General features: G+C 38.4%; 1 protein-coding gene across 1 annotated transcript in view; it reads right to left on the bottom strand.

The window, feature by feature from the left end:
- The window catches only part of LOC122803869, a 1,036,817-nt gene that overhangs the window by 956,023 nt on the left and 63,536 nt on the right, over window positions 1-17,258 (bottom strand). The window contains exon 2 of the mRNA XM_044073549.1: window positions 4,473-5,648. Within this exon, the coding sequence (XP_043929484.1) occupies window positions 4,473-5,582 (1,110 nt within the window). The 5' untranslated portion in view covers window positions 5,583-5,648. The remainder of the gene's footprint in view (window positions 1-4,472; window positions 5,649-17,258) is intronic.

Below are 17,258 nucleotides of genomic sequence, written 5' to 3' on the forward strand. Positions count from 1 at the left end.
AACCTAGTAGACGTGGGCATCCTGAGACAGTCTAGAAATGATCTCATGTTCTCTGAAACCACTGGGAAAATCTGATAGTGTATAATTATATGTCTCACAGTCACTATCGCTGGCGGTAATGCTCTGATATAAATCCACTACAACTGCCAAACAGATTGTAAGAAACATATAACACCACACAATCATCTGCTACACACACAACAGGCCAAACAAATAGATCAAGATATGCTAAGGCCCTTAAAAGTAAGCTTCCAAAACCTCAAAGGCTTCCCAGATACAGAAATTATGATAACTATACTCGGCAACCTCAAAAGCACACTGCTATAGCAACACAACACACACATCAAGACACATTCAGCTTCAATGTACAGTGTCTCAGCATTCACATCCATAAGACAGATAACCTCACAATCCAATTTCTTGGTCATAGCAGACTCCATTGTGAAAGACACAGATCTCCCATTCATCAGGTTGAGCAAACAGAGGGTTACAGTCAGTTGCTTAGTAGGGGCTAAGATCCACCACTGTCCTGCCAAAAGATTGAAAAAATGGCAAATGTCCTGAGATTTTAGGACAAAAATATTTCTTATATTTTATGTAAGAGCTGCATAAAAGAGCTATTCTGTATCTGAAACACCTAAATGTTATAAGAAAAAGAATAAGCAACTAAAGTGCTACAATAATAAGCTTTTATTTGGGCAAAAAAGTGAATTTCTGTCCTTTGTATTGGCTGTGGGTACGTTTTGCCCTGCAAAATCTGACGTTTGTACCAAAAATGTCCCACACTGGGCATTTGAAAAGGTGGCAACCCTACTCCCAGGATGATATGAGCCTGGCACTGAGCAGCATTCTACCTTCTCCTAAGAATGATGCCACAGTATGAACAGAAGATAATTGACTTTAATGAATTACTTAGTTTTTGGTGTCAAGCAAAGGTAGTACAACATTTGTCAGCCTGGAAGGATATGGTTGACAGATCACACTGTTTCACCAGAGATAGTCTGCATCTGTCCTGTCTAGACTTCTGAATACTGGCCAATACTTTATCCCTGCCCATATTCCATATTTTAGGTACTGACAGTCTGATCAATCATCCATGCAACAGGTGTGTCCTAAACCAACAACTGATAATCTAAAGGTGATACTGCTGAATGCCAAGAGTTTTAACAAAAAAAACTCCTCTGAGGACACAGTTGGGTTGGACTGCAAAGCTATCGTCACCCTGAAGAATACAGATGACTGTACAGCCTCTGAAAAATGATTTAAAGCATCAGAGAGCACTCCAGCATTTCAAGGTTATACATATTTAGACCTACGACTGCACAAAAAGCAACAAAAGGTAGAGGGGTCTCAATTTACATCAAAAACAATTACACCTCACGGCTGGTCAAGCAAAGTCCCATATCTCAGGGGTTCATGTCATAACTCAAGAAACCCACACCACTTACGTAAATGAACTGGAGATACTATCCATTCTGTCTAATACCATACTCGTGGGTGACTTCAAATACCCTTCTATAAACTGGAAAACATACACAACCCCAAACATGCAGGCCTAAATATTCCTGGACTTTGTTAAAATGAACTACCTGTACCAGCTAGCCTACAAGTATGCCAAGGGCACAAACATACTTGACCTGATCATTACAAACATGGGGGAATGTTGCCCCCCCCCCCCCCCCCCAAGTTTAATATCCTCACTGGTCAAGTCAGATCACAAATCTATCTCCTTCTAAATAAAAATAAAAATTGGGATACCACCTAATCCTGGAACCCTGGAATTATTCCAAGGCAAACTTCCTGCATTTAAGTGACATTCTGGCATAATTTTAACCGCCCTCCCCACCAATTCTGGGAAAACCACTGCCTATTCAGAGTCATTCACAAAGTCCCTGTTCAACCATGTATACATCTGCATTAAGGCAGTGATACCTAGCCAAAATAAATGAGCACAGGACAAACTCAAACAAGCCACCCTTGTGAAATCCCAGCATAAGTATGTTGTATAACAATAGGAAGGTCATGTCCAAAACTAGGAAGTGCAATAACTTCCTCATTAATTTTCATAAGCAACTCAGTGGACTAACTAAGTCTACCAAAGCCAAAGTTGAGTTGAGGTAAAAGTAGACTCAGGATAAGGACAATAATAAGGCATTCTTCAGCTAGGTCTGCAACCATAAAAGCAATACACAACAATGTGCTGAATGAATTGTAAATGCAGCCACCTATACTGTACCAGAGGTATAAGTAATCTACTGTCTGATAAGTTCAGTTCTAATTTTACCCTGTTTTACCACCACACACCTCTCAAGAAATACTCTGAATCATAATTCTCCCAATTATCACCAGAGGACAGCTTCTAAAAGTACTCTCTAAGGCCAAAAACACTGCATCCATGGGACCTGATAATATCATAAGTTGCTTCCTTAGTAGTAAGAAACATGCCATATTGTACACACTAAAATCACTATTTAGCATAAAGTCTGTTTGGAGGCTCTGGTTGAAGGAATGAAGGACTGCAACTGTCATCCTTACTCAAATCCTTATTCAAAAGGGAAAGCCATCTGCAGACCAAAGAAACTACAGAACCACAAGCCTGACTAGTTTCATATGCAAAACCATGGAAAAATAATCATGGATATAATAAATAGAAACATAGATAACCTATGGACATTAAATCCCACAAAGTTTGGATTTATGAAGGGTAGGTCATGCCTACTCAACCTGGTAAGCTTCTTCAAGAAAGCCACCAAAGCAATGGATGAGGGCAATATGATGCATACAGACTACCTCAGCCTGACCAAGGCATTTGAAAATTCCACACTTGGGCATTTTGGATAAGCTCACAAAAGTAGGTACAGACCCCCTATGCCACTTGCTAGACAGTAAGCTGGCTCACAAATAAGATCTTGGAAGTTAGGATAAGGGAGTCTGCCTCTGCTAAATATCAGATCACTAGCAAGGTCCCTCAGGGCTCAGTGCTAGGGCTTCTCCTCTTTAGTATCTACTTATCTGAAGTCAAAGCTAATATTAAAGGCCTCTGGCTAAGTTCACAGAAGACTGTAAATCAGATGAAGTCATGGAATCACCCAATGATGCAAATACCCTCCAAAATGGCTTGACACAGAACTACTGCCAGAATCACGGTCTTAAACTCAATGCCAAGAAGTACATAACAATCCCTTTCAGAAAGATGGCCACCCTGCAAATTACTATATTGATAAATTCTTAATGGTAGACCCTGTGGTCAGTGATTTGGGAACACATGTAGACAGTGAATTGGCCTTTGTCTACCATGTCTCTAATGTAGAAAGGAAATCATTCTAAATTGCACAACTTACAAGAATGGGTATAGCATCCAAGTCCAAAGATGTCATTGTAACGTTATACACAGACTTCATTAGGCCAATTAATGAGTATAATGCCCCATTCGGTATGTACCTGACTAGGCATATGCAACAACAGGAACATCTACAGAGATTCCTCACAAAAAGGAATACATAGTGTAGTCAACATGTCCTTTGTGGACCACCTTAAAGCCTTATCCTTACACATGGTCTCCTATGGACTGCAAACAGGCAATCTATGCCTGGCATAAAAAGCATCTTCTGATCCATCCTTAATAGACATACACATTTGCAAAACAAATAGCATCTGAAACATTAAATCTAGGGACCTCAACCTAATCTGCAGCATAAATAAGACATGTTAGAGAGAGATATGTATTTCAGAAACTGTCCCTTCTCTGGAACAGGCTTCCCATTCATGTGGATCAAAGTCCCTCCCTACACTTATACAACCTGGATAACTGGATGGGGAACTGTAAATTTACTCCCTGCCCGACTCCTATGTCCCTATCAGGGGAACTAGTAAATGCTCTACCACCCATGTCCAACTTATATATAACCTACACAATGCATATGCAATCCAAACCAGTCCATTACATCTATGTAGCATGGCTAGGCTAAAAAAGGTCCTTTATGGTTATTAGCCTAGTAATCACTGGGATCCTATGAAAGAGCTTAGTTATTAACTCTTGAAGGAGAAATACAATCCAAAGACTAAAAGCACTGGAGCAGTGTTGAGAACTGAAGACAGTATAAAATAATGCTGCATTTATATGCATCATGTACCAACTGAAAGCATAACTACTTTCACAAAGATAGACATCTGCCTGCTTGAAAATCCTGCCAGATGATGAATGACATAAGTGAGGGCAAACATTTTTTTTCTGATAATAGTTTTGCACGTCATCTCAAAATTCTGGATGAAATATTTCATTGATCTAATTGCATAAACATGTATCAATGGCATCTCAGCTTTTATTCATAATGTGTTATATTCAGTGTTCAAACACAATAATTATATACTGAGTTGATAAAATTAGACAAATAACCTATACCTCATAATGCTTTGGATATTTCTGAAGTCAGACTGCAACCGCATTTATCTTTTTTTTCTTATACACTTACCTCATTCATGCTACTCTTGTCATGACCAAGAACTTTTTCCATCAGTTCCTTGATCATCTGGTCTGAGGCAGACTGAGAAGCACTATAACCTGTGGACCGCAGGGAAGCAATTATTTCATCAACTGACCTCGCAGTGGCTCTTGCTGGCAAGTTTGCACTGAATATATTTTCTTGGGGCATTTTTGGTTGAAATTTTGTTTCACTTATTTTTGCAGTGTTCATGTTGGTGATGTTTTCAGCCTCTTCCAACAGTTCCTGAGTAGACCTCAAACCAGACCCATTAATAATGCCACACTTTTCTTTGTGCTCAGGAATTTCTAATTCCTTTCCTGATGCAGGCCCACTAGTTTTCCTTTCATGATCACTGTTTGGTGCCTTCAGCTTTGAATAGTCATACACTTCATTATAGCCCAAATCTGATGTACTTGATTCTTCACTTTTCTTACTTTTACTGCTTGATTCTTTATTTTCCCATCTGTGCCTAGTCTTATGCTTTCTTTCATTAGCTAAACCTGGTCCTTTTCTTTCAGGTGTTAACCTTTTATCTACAGGACTAGCTTGTCGAACAACTGATCTATTGGCTCTAGGTCTCTTTGGTGGTTCTGGACGCTTAAACATTGCTACTGATTTAGCTGTGCCAACAGAAGGTGCAATTATCGTCTTCACTGAAGACACAGTTTCATCTTCATATATATAGAGACACTGAATCTTGTGATTCTCTTCATGCATACAGAGATGCTGAAACTTCCAATTTTCATCATAAATGTCCTTATTTTTATTGAACTCAGACATCTTATAATTTCTGCAGACAACTGAGTTAGCCCCTTGAGTCATTACATTAGGAATGTCACTAGATTCAGAAGAGCATTTTGGAAATCCACTATGTCCAAGAGTTTCAGCAAAAATGACTTTCATTTTGTTTTCATTGAGTTTATAACAATCATTACATCTCTGGACCGTTCCACATTCAGACTTGTTTGACTCGCCTACTGTGTGCTGGAGAAATGGCTGAGAACTCGTTTTTATATGTGCAGGAATCATCATTTGCCTGGCTTGTAAAAAATCCTTTTGTGACTGGTGACATATAGTAGGAAGTTCTGTTTTCTTCATGTTTGCCTCCACTTAGAGCTTCAGGAAAGATCCGTGTCTTAGACACTGTCTTAGACCGAAATGTATCTGTAAAAGGCAAAAAAGGCATTATACTTAACTGTCCCTTTTGTAAATGAAATGATTAATCACATCACAACAATTGTAAAATATTATAAGTGCAGCTTTGCTGTTAAATTTCAGCCTTTCTGCTTTCTATATCTACCTATTTGTGTCATTTGGGATTGTAGTATGCTGAAGCTCTTTGCTCTGCCTGTATATCATAAAATGGATTGCTACTACTCCTGGTGCAATAATATTTCTCTTGCACTCAAGTATGTTTAAAGATGATAAAAGCATGCTCAGCATTTAGAACACTAAGAAGTAACAATGAGTAAAGCAATTTATGATTTTGAGATTATGCATTTCAGTTTGATATTTTCAGACTGACAGAAGGTATTCATCTGAAATCCAGATTACTGTTAATTCATCTCTCAATCATTTTTCAATATCCACTTTTCCTTTTCATGGTGGGGGCAGCAGCGGCAGAGCTTATCCTGGAAAGAAACATGTATAAGGCAGAGAACCAGAACTGGACAGGACACCAGTCCCTCTCAGGGTGCACACGTGTATATACAAGCACACTTACATGTCTACGACCAATTTAGAAGCACCACAATTTACCTAATGACATATTGTCTTTGATGTGTGGAGAACCAGAGGCTGCAACAAAAAACATGCAAACAGAAGTAGGGCAACCATGCTTTACAAAGAAGGCGCCTCAACAAAGAACTGAACTAGACAATCAAACAAAATAAATTAGTAATGCTTCTATTTTCTCATGGTAAGTGGAACTTTTAATACCACAGATCTTTTTAGTAAGGAACTTTGGTGGCTTTTCAAATTTGTGTGTGTCTAGTGAGACATACACCAAAGGGTGTGTTATGTTCAATAACGAGTTTGAATAGAGCAGAATATAAGGGAAAGATGATGCTATGGATTTTGAAGAGACACTTTTGGCAATTAGTTGCAAAATATGGAATGATTTCCTGGCTACAGTAGTCACATGGTGAAAAGGAGAGGGATCTATCTACCTAAATGCCCAGATCTCTAATCATAGTCTCTTGATAATAAAATGTTGTCAATGCTGCAGGATGCACTGATTAGCTGTTTCCCAAAGGGGATGATATTTAAATATCTAAGTATTTAGTTTCAGTATTTTTCTAAACATCAACCTATTTGAGTTCACTTTGAAAGGTAAACATATCTTTAGCAGATTTGACAATTATGTCCAGTTTGCAATCATCAACAAATGTGGCCAACCAAAGATCAGTTTTAACAGTCTTGAGGTCAGAGAGAGAAATAAATAAAAACAGGAAGGGACCAAGCACAAATACCTGGGGGACACCACTATTCACTGTCTCTCTGTTTGAAGAGGCACCATCTACATGGGCAACTTGCATTTTGCTCTTCAGACACTTGGCTATTCATCTTAGCACAGAAGGATTAACATTTAAGGCCATTGGCTTATTAATAATTCCATCATGTGGTTCGGTGTCAAATCACTTCTCTAGATCAAGATAGGCAGCTTGAACAGTGTGTATACTGTCCACCACTTGAGTGACCATCTCAAAGAAGCTGACAGCATTTAGTATGCATGACCTACTTTTTTGAAGCCAAAATGTTGTGAGTTCAGCCTAACAAGATTGCTGAGATCATGATTTATGTGGTCAGTGATGATATGTTTCATGGTTTTACAGATCAGACTTATAAGTTTGATAGATCTAGTTTCCAGGGCCTTTGGGGTCCATCCTTATCTAAGAGCAGCATTACACAATACACAAGGATTAAGGGACATACACTGTTTAATCTAATCCTAACTACAGGCTGGGGGGGGGTGGTCAGCAAGTGTGTATATGATACTGCTAATTATACAATTCAGTATATTATCAGGACCCACAGAAGCAGTGTTTTAGGTTTTAGTATCTTAAGGACATGTTCCTTAGTGATGGCAGGGTGTGGGAGTAACTCATGGATGACTGGAGTTGAAATGGGAGTTTTAGAGGAGAAGTTAGCAGCAAACCTGTTTGCCAGTATGTCTGCAATGTGATTGGGTTTAAGTGAGATGTTCCATTGTGGAAAGATTCAGAATAATGTTGTAAATGATTTCTTAGTTTTCTAATGGTGCTGAAGAAGAACGTTTAGTTATCAATTACCTCAGATGCTACTCACAGTTTATGGGATGTTTACTGGTCCTTACAGTGGTCTTCAAATTTTTAGTGAGGTTTTAATACTATTCTCAGCTAGAAAGTTCTAGACTTATTTAAGGAGTTTCTTCCTTTTGTTATTCGGTTTGTTTATATCAACTGACCACCAATGTGGTTTACTTTTGAATCTCCTAATGTATTTGGTTTTAGTGAGGACTGCTACATTAATGTACTTATCTAAATAGCATAAAAATCCTTAGAGTAGCTGTCTGCATATCCAGGATCAGCTATGAAAATACTGGGGGTAAGTCTAGTGATTTTGTTGTATAATTGGATGAGGTTGGCCTTTTTGAAGTCTCTAGTGAGGGTGGTATTGGTTACTGGGGGAATGTTCACAAGCTAGTGGTCTGACTTTATCAGTGAAGGCCAGACCGGGGGAATGGATCAGGCATGAGTAGAGTTTGTAAAAACCAGATCAAGAATTTCCACCCCTTGGTGGGTTTGAGGACAATTTGATCAAAGGAGTTTGTGTTTATCCAATCCAAAAATCATTGTGCATATCCTATGTTGGAAGTGTAGGTACTCTGATCTGTTGAGTGATAGCTGAAGCCGCTAGGAATAAATGAGCTGTTGCTTACATGGAGTTCTTCTAGGAAATTCATGGATTTTGCATAGTCCAGTGTTATGGCAGAAGCTTTGTAACAAGACTTAAGTTGAAAGTTTGACTTACCTCAAGTATGTTGGTGTTCTAAGAGCTCAGTATATGAGTCACTAGGTATCAGCCTAGAAGAGAAATGGTCACAGATAAACAAGACTCTGCTGCAGCTTCCAAAGGGTCTAAAGGCATGGTAGTCACAAAACCCAGGTATTGAGGAAGTGTTTCCTTTACATTTGAACCATGTCTCAGTAACTATGCATACATGTACGCATTTCAGATGCAGAATGGCCTTGAGATTATGCAGTTTGCTGTTTAGACTCTTGGCACGAAGAGCCACATAGATTTTACCCAATTTGGAATCAGATGTGTTTGTTAAGTTGTGATGTTCCTTAGACGAACTCAGCATAAAAAAAAGGAACAGTGGGGGCAGCAAAGACCTTACCCAGTTTTTGGAAACCATTTAATGACAAGATGCAGGCTATCATTTGTAAAGCAAGTTTTACTGTCAGTTTGCCTCCAGGAGATGATACTGGATCTCACTGGAATGATACCAGCTACTAAGCCAATTGTTAAAACAAATCATCTTATAGCTGATGCATTTAAACTAGCAGAGGGCAATTATACAACAAGAATGAGGAATGGGCATTTTATAACTTGTCAGTTTATTGTCTAGTCTCATGTATGTTTGCATACATGCAAGATGAAGTTATAGGTTACTGTACTTATAGTCAGAACTCTGAATGAAAAGAAACACATTTGTATGAATACAGTCATCATAACAACAATCAACTGGAGATAGTTTTTTTTGCTGCAGGAATATAATCTGGTTGGGTACAGCTGTCAGGCCAATGAGTCAGCTCAATCTTTGCGATACACCTCAATGGAAAAAAAAAGAGAATATTCTCACATGCAGATTAAACTCATCTGTTAAATCTATTAGTTATTCCCATTCCTTCCTTCCCACTGCACACACGCATTTCACTCATATTTCCATTTTAGTGCTTTGTATACATATATCATATTCTCCTGCTGCTCTTCTGAAAGTACAAAGAAGTCTAGTTCACTTGCTCTTCTTGTACATCATACCCTCCATTAACCTTCCACAGGAGATACCCTGCTCTGTGTTCTTCCCAGAAATTAGACCTATTTTTCCCTACAAGGCTAGACTAGCTATGGCCTTATCAGCATCTGAATGGGAAGTATTACCACTTTTTCATCTTTGAATTACCCTGTGGTTATATATTCCAGCAGCTAGGTAATTTTTGCTACTGCCCTTTCACTCTGTGCCTAGTAGTTCATACTTTCTGTAATAATTATCAAGTTGTTCGCATACTTGATTTTTAGTGCGATTCCACTGTGCTTATATTACTGCCATACAACTGGCAGGATTGCAGTGAAGCTGCTTCCTTTTTCAATGTCTCCCACCTTTATGTTCCTGTTCAGGTCTGTCCTCCATCCTGATACTAGCCCTTCAACCTTGGCATGGTTTGCAAAGATACTATTGTTGCTTTCTTTACCCCATGTGAGATTCGACATGAATAAATTAAGTACTCCAGCGAATAGACCCCTTTAGGACACCATCTGTGACCTTTCTTTTTGACAGCTGTCCTTGTTATTACCCTGTTATCTAACCACTAATCCAGTTAGCCAGGTAGTTTCCTACTTACTTTTATCCCTCTCATCTTTGCAACACACATGTGATATTACAGAGTCAAAGGTTTTGTTGAACTGTAGATAGATCACTTCTGCAGTAGTTGCCACTGTCCACCTCTCTAGTGACTCATCAGAAAAATGGATCGGGTAAGTCTAATGGGATCACCCTACTCCATACCTCTCAACCTGTTAGTACAAGAAATCTGAACAAAACCTAAAATAATGGAAGGACAAAGGCCAAAAAATAGGGACAAATTTTAAATATTGCTCTTATAAACTTAGAAAGTTGCTAGAATAACAGGATGTGTTATCCTGCATTTCCTCAGGGACATAAAATCTGAAACTGAAATGTATATCATTATTCAGAGACTTTAATCCTCATTGATTTGCTAGAAAACCACAAATTTTATGAGGAACAAACCAAAAATATGAGCCAAAGATTTGGACAGATGAGATGTATGCCCTGCTCTGAATCCATGCTGAAATGTGATTAGTAATCCATTCTGTTCCAGGAGCTTTGCAAGTCTTGACTGTAGGACCATCTCCGTCATTTTTTAAACCACTAACATTAGGCTTGTTGGCCTTTACTAGCCAAAGCTACTTCTTGCTCTACCTTTGTAAGTAACCATTACCACTGCATGGATGCAATCTGATGAGAACCCCCCCCACCCCAAAATGATCTGCTGATTAATTCCATCAGATGTTTATTTATTTTTGTTTGTTGACCAGAGGCTTCAAAACCATTTAGACTCAGTTCTGAGGAAACAATTCCATATGTATGCACACACATTTCACACTCCAATTGTCAGTGGATAGGTGTGTGAAGTTCACAGAGGTAAGGCTATGGCAATTAATACCGACTTCCTCTGTCCAGAAGGGACATGAGCACCATCCCAGGAGTGAGTGGGTAGGTGTGTGAAGTTCACAGAGGTAAGGTCTATGGCAATTAATACCGACTTCCTCTGTCCAGAAGGGACATGAGCACCATCCCAGGAGTGAATTTTCAGTCACCCACCCATTGATCTAGGTTGCATTTGAAGAGAATCAGGGAGGAGATCTGTTTCACATGAATTGGAAGCTTGTTCCAGAGAAGTGGCAGTTTCTGGAAGATGTATTCACCTCTCCAGCATGACCTGTTCATGTCAGAGGTCAGGTTAAAACTCCTGAAGCAAGTGACCCTCATGCAGTTTGATTTATGAATGTGTAGCATTTCCATCAGGGCTGAATCAGACTCTGCCCAATAAGCAAGGCACAGGTCACCTCTTATCAACCTGTAGGAGAGAGAATACAATGACAAGAGCTTTCACTCTTTCCACATAAGACTTGTTTTGTGTACCCTGTAATTTCTTGGTGAGAAACCTCTATGGTCTCCCCATTTGTTGCAGGTGTCTGGTGAGTTACACACAAAAGGGAGCCTTGTACTCAATTATTTGTCTGACGAGGGCTGAGTGTAATAGAATTATAACATCCTTAGATCTAAATGTGATGCCTTTATTTAAAAGATGTGTGGCATAGAAGGATTTCCTTGCTACTGTAGATACATGATGGTTAAAGTTCAGATTGCTATCAACCTGAATACCCAGATCACATACCACTGGGTCTACACTTAGGGGGAATGCTGTCTATAATGTAATTAGCAGGGATGTCAGCTTTCCCAAAAGGGAATAATAATAATGCATTTTTTTGCATTTCGTTTTAATTCATGGCTTTGGCACCAATCATTTGTCTGCGTTAACCCCATCTGCAGTCTATTAACATCGCTGGGGGACTGAGTGATTGCTCCCAATTTGCATTTGTCAGTGAACTTGGTCAGCCACAGGCCATCCAAGTTTGCCTGAACCTCTGGAAATAAATTCCAAACAGAAAGAGGCCCAGCGCAGAACCCTGTGGTAGGCCACTGGTGACTGGTCTTTTGTTAGAGGTGAAGTCACACACTTTGATGGTATGTGGCCTGTTGGTGAGCCAGTTGGCTACCCATCTGATAATGTAGGTGTTAATTCCCAATTGGGAGAGTTATAGAAAGACCTGAGTGGAGGATTGTGTCAAATGCCTTGGTAGGTCATAATAGATGGTATGCACAGTCTTTCCTTTGTCCAAGGCCTTGGTGAATTTCTCAAAGAAGTCAACCATGTTTCACAGGCATGATCTACCTTTAACAAATCCAAACTGTGTTGGTCCAAAGTTTGGAGATTATTTATGCCCTTGCTAATAAAGGTCTCTCCCTTCCTAATTTCTCCAAATCTTTTGGGTTTCTAATACCATGATGGGAATGGACCCCATTCCTAAGTCAAAGTATGATTAAAGTTCATGAAATTAGTATTGTTTCAATCTTTGATGTCAGACAAAAGTGCACTTTACAGCACCTGCAATGTGCCCAGTTTTGACTCCTTCTGCAATTTGTATGGGGTTACATGGAGTTTTAACATATCTAAATACGACTGCAGATTCTTTTTTTAAAACCCACTGCTCCTACTACTATTGGAACTGTCCTGGTATCTTTCTTCCACATTGCTCTTCTTTCTGCCTGCAGATCCTGGTATTTTATGACTTCGTGTCTCAGTACGCAAGACACTGTAGTCACTGAGTGTGGCAATTTCAATGATCAATGCTACTTTTGTCTTCTTTTCTTAGACCACTATATCTGGTTTTCTAGCATCTACCTTTTGAACTGTTGGTAATGGGTGATCCCATGTGATATAAACTTCATCATTTTCTATGATGCTTTGTGGCTCATGTTTCCAGTGTTTTTCAGCCACTTTGATACCATAATGTTTGCACAGTCCCCAGTGCAACAGTCTCACCACATTATTATGCCTTTCAGTATACAGTCCTTCTGCCATTAGTGTGTCGCAACAAGGTGTGTGACTGTTTCCAGTTCGGTTTTACAAAACCTACATTTGTCTGTTTCTCCCACATATTCAATGGACTTTGTAAACCAGCGTGTACGTAGCCCACTATCTTGGGCTGCCAATATTAACCTTTCATTTCTTGGTTTGAATTCGCTTCTCTTTAACCATTCCTGCATTCGTTCCTGATCAACATGAGGTTCTTCCAGAAGTTTTCTATACTTGCAACTATATTTATGCTTTTTCCACATTTCTTGCTTTCTCATCTGGTCCTTCACCTTATATTCTTTCTTTTGTTTTTTGGCACATTCAGTTGCTGCCTGGTTTTTATGTACTTCTGGTTTGATTTCCATTCCTGCTTGACATCGATATGCTTCTACTAAATTAAGTAGATAAGTCATCTTACATTTATTCTCCTCATGTTTCAAAACTTTCACTACATTTGGATTTTGTGAGGTCAGTAGATATGTGTGGATTGCAGGTGTATACATGTAATCAATTTCAAGGAGGCCCATCCCTCCTTCGGAATGGGGAACATATAATCTTGATATACACTGATTTTTATAAATCATTTGGTGAGCATGAAGCTTCTTTCTTGTTTTAATATCTAATCTATCCAATACTTTATGGGGTCAGTCAGTCACTCCAAATAAGTTAGGACAGGAAGAGCAAATTGGTTTACAGCTTGGATCTTGTTCCTAGATGTCAATGCTGTTCTCAGGATTAATTAAAGTCTACTAAAGCATTCCTTACTGGGTTTTATTTGCATTTGTTCATATTTTATTGCTGATCTTTCATCAACTCCCAAGTATTTATACACTCCCTCTTGCTCAAGTTCTTTTATATCACATTATTGTCCCAAACTGATGTTTTCCTGGTGCTGCAGTTTTCCTGCTTTAAAGTTTGCTTTTGCACATTTATTAAGACCAAGTTACATTCTATTATCATCTGAAAAAGTTTTGACAACCTGCAGTTGTGCTTTCAGTTCCTCATCTGATGAGTTATACAGTTTTAAATCAATGACAAAGAGAAGGTGAGAAGTCATTAGACTTTGTTGTTTTCTAGGAGCCAAATTGTAGCCATGGCCTAACCTGTTAAGTAAACAGCTTAATGGGTTAATGACAAGGGAGAATAGCAACAGTGACAGAAAGTCACCCTGGAATATCCCCCTTTGAATTTTTATCCCTGGGATAATAATCTGTCCTTTATCATGGCTTAATTGCAAAGTGGTCTGCCATTGTTTCATGGTTACTGTAATGTAGTAAGTGTAGGGTGTATCTTATACATTTCTAAGCATTCTGTTATCCATGAATGTGGGATACTATCAAATACTTTTTTGTAGTCAATCCATACCATACTTAAATTCTTCCCCTTTTTACAATACTCCACTATAACTTTATTTAACAACAAATAATCCTTTGTTCCATATTACTTTCTTTTATTGCCCCTTTTGTTCTACTGCCATAATTGAGTTTTCTTCTAAATGACTATAAACTCTGTCGGCTTTAATTCCTGTGTATAGTTTATATGTCGTCAGAAGGCAAGTTATTGGTCTATAATGTTTAGGGTAGCTTGCAGGTTCACTCTTAAGTAAGAGCATTGTTTTGCCTGTTGTTAGACAGTGTGGTGTCTGTTCGGGGTGCACATATAAATAGTTCTTACTCATGGCTAAATCCTTGTGCAAAGATGTTAATACTTTTAACCAAAAGTTAGGTACTGCTTCTGGGCCTGGGATTTTAGAGTTAAAGGCTTTTCTTAACTTTGTTTCACTCTCTCTGGCTGTTACTTCATCCCATTTCATATCCCTTACCTTTAAACTTCTCATCCTTTCTTTTACTTCTTCTATCCATTTAGCATCTTTGTTATGTTCCACAGGATCTTCATAGATACTTCTCCAAAATGTATCTACTTCCTCTTTTTTTAGCCATCTTTCAATTCATTTTACCTTATTTCCCAATTCTCTATAAAACTTTTTGGGTCATCAATAACTTTCCCTTATATTTATCTGTGTATCTTTTAAGCTTTTTCCAACTGTGCTGAAATTTTTAGTTTTTTATTTGTGATAGCGCATGATAGATCCTGGTCTGTTCTAATACTGTGCATTGCTTTAATCACATCTATTTCTCTTAGTATTTTTGGTGATCTATTCCCACTTCTATAATCTTCTAACAGTGACACTTCTTGTCTTAACTGCTTTATAGTTTTCTCTATTCGATACTTCCATGATGGTATTCGATTTCTCCCCTTCCTTTCCCTTACTATCCTGTACTCGTGTGGTAGAACTTTATCAGTTATTAATTTAGCAGCACAGTAATATATCCCATTTACTTTTGTTATATCACATGGATCTCTATGGACAGCCCTAATTACTGCAGTCATTGGTTTTATCAGACTTCTTACTTTTTGGGTTTTATTGACCTTCTGCAGTTTATTTCTCTCATTGATTTTAATATATCTATCAATGTCCATTAAATCAATCAACCCTTCTCTTAGCTAATTTTCTTCCAAAATGAGGGCACATCCCTTGCTTTCCATTTCCTGTGGACATTCTACAGAACGTTCTATAGCATTTTCATATGGCACCTTCTCTTCAATTTCATCCTGTGTCATCTGCTGCTCTGTCATATGGGGACTCACTGGCCTATCACTCCTCATCACTGACTGTATCAGTTTCCACAGTTTCCTGTTCCTTTCCCTGCTGTCTAGCTTCAAGTGAATGTTTATACTGGTTTCCTGTGGAAGGCTCCAAAATATCTTGATATGGCACCCGATCAATTGCCTCCTGTTCCACTGGTTTCCCCTTAATTTGGATATCCATTGCTTTATTCTGTTGTGGTGCTTTCTGTAATGGATTTTATACACTGAATCCTTCTCTTTGCAGGTGCTCCATAACCTCAATTTCTATTTATTTGACTTCTCCATCACTACTCTCTTTTTCTACTTTTCCTCTTAGTCTTCTTATTTTGTGTATTGTAAAGTTCTCCATATCCGGATTCCTTTGCCTGTATTTCTCTTCAAATATCTTTGGTGCTGCTCTTTTTGTATTGGTTAATTTTGCTTTTTCCTTTGCCTAAATATTACACCATATTAAATCTCTTTTCCTTTCCCCTGCCCATATTTCTTCTTCAGATGTCTCGTGATCTTCTTAGTTTTCCTTATTCTGGGGACTCACTCCATCATGCTGTGATGTAGTCTGCGTTAGACTTTCTACATTAAATCCTTCACTTTGCAGGCACTCCATAACTTCAACTTCTATTTCTTTAACTTCTGCTTTACTAATCTTGTTTTCCACATTCCATCTTTGTGATATTTTTTTTTTTTATTGTGAAATTTTCCATATCTGGATGCCTTTGCCTGCATTACTCTTTGAATATTTTTGGGGCTGCCTTCTCTGTATTAGTTAACTTGGCTTTCTCCTTTGCATAAATATTGCACCATTATCAAATCTCTCTCTTTCCCATGTCCATATTTCTTATTTATATTTTTCAAATATCTCTAGGTTTTATTGTTTATATTTTCGCACTTCCTCAGATACTTTCCAAACAGATCAAAGTTTCTTGATCTATATACTGTTTTTCAAAAATCTGTTGTATTAATGAACGCAAATTTTTATTTGAAACTTCTGACAGTTTTTCCTGCGGAAGTATTTTTTTTTTCCTCTAATTTCTCTCTCTTAATTGTTTTGTATGTCTTGTGTCTGGAAATTCTAGTCTTTTTACATAACAATAACAATACATAACTTCTTTCTTATCCTCAATGGTCCACTCTATTGTCTTTATGGCTTTTCTTTGGCCTATCAATTTTTGTGATTTTTGTGGACTGCTAATTCCTTCTACAACGGAGGGGGGGGGGAATCATCCTCCCCCTGGGTCTGTCCTGGCCCCATTGTAGGAATGTTTCTCTTTTTTGAGGATTTTACACTGTCATTTTTTTCCAGTCCTGGCACCTGTGTGCCTACCAAGATTGGGCACTTTTTTATCCTGGGTCTTGTGCACCCAGGTATCTTTTTTGTCTTTTACTTGCTTCTGTCCATGATAGATGCTATATAAATACAGTCTATATATCAGTTTCACCTTGGTGAGATTTTGTGAAAAACAGGGTCCACCTCACAAAGGTACTCACCAAGACTTGAAGATGAATTCAATTTCAGCACTACATCTCTCCTTTGCTTGCTGACTTTTCATCTCTCCATTAAGACCCCATAATAAAATAAGATCCATAATGATTCTTTCCATGGCCTTGCAAATGAGGCTAGTCAGGCATATGGGCCTATAATTCCAAGGGTTGGTTGATAATCCCCCTTGGTGCACAGGGATTACTATTGTTGTCCTCCATT

Source organism: Protopterus annectens, chromosome 6.part0 (assembly GCF_019279795.1).
Source record: "Protopterus annectens isolate FY-2018-M chromosome 6.part0, PAN1.0, whole genome shotgun sequence".
Taxonomy (NCBI): Eukaryota; Metazoa; Chordata; order Ceratodontiformes; family Protopteridae; genus Protopterus; species Protopterus annectens.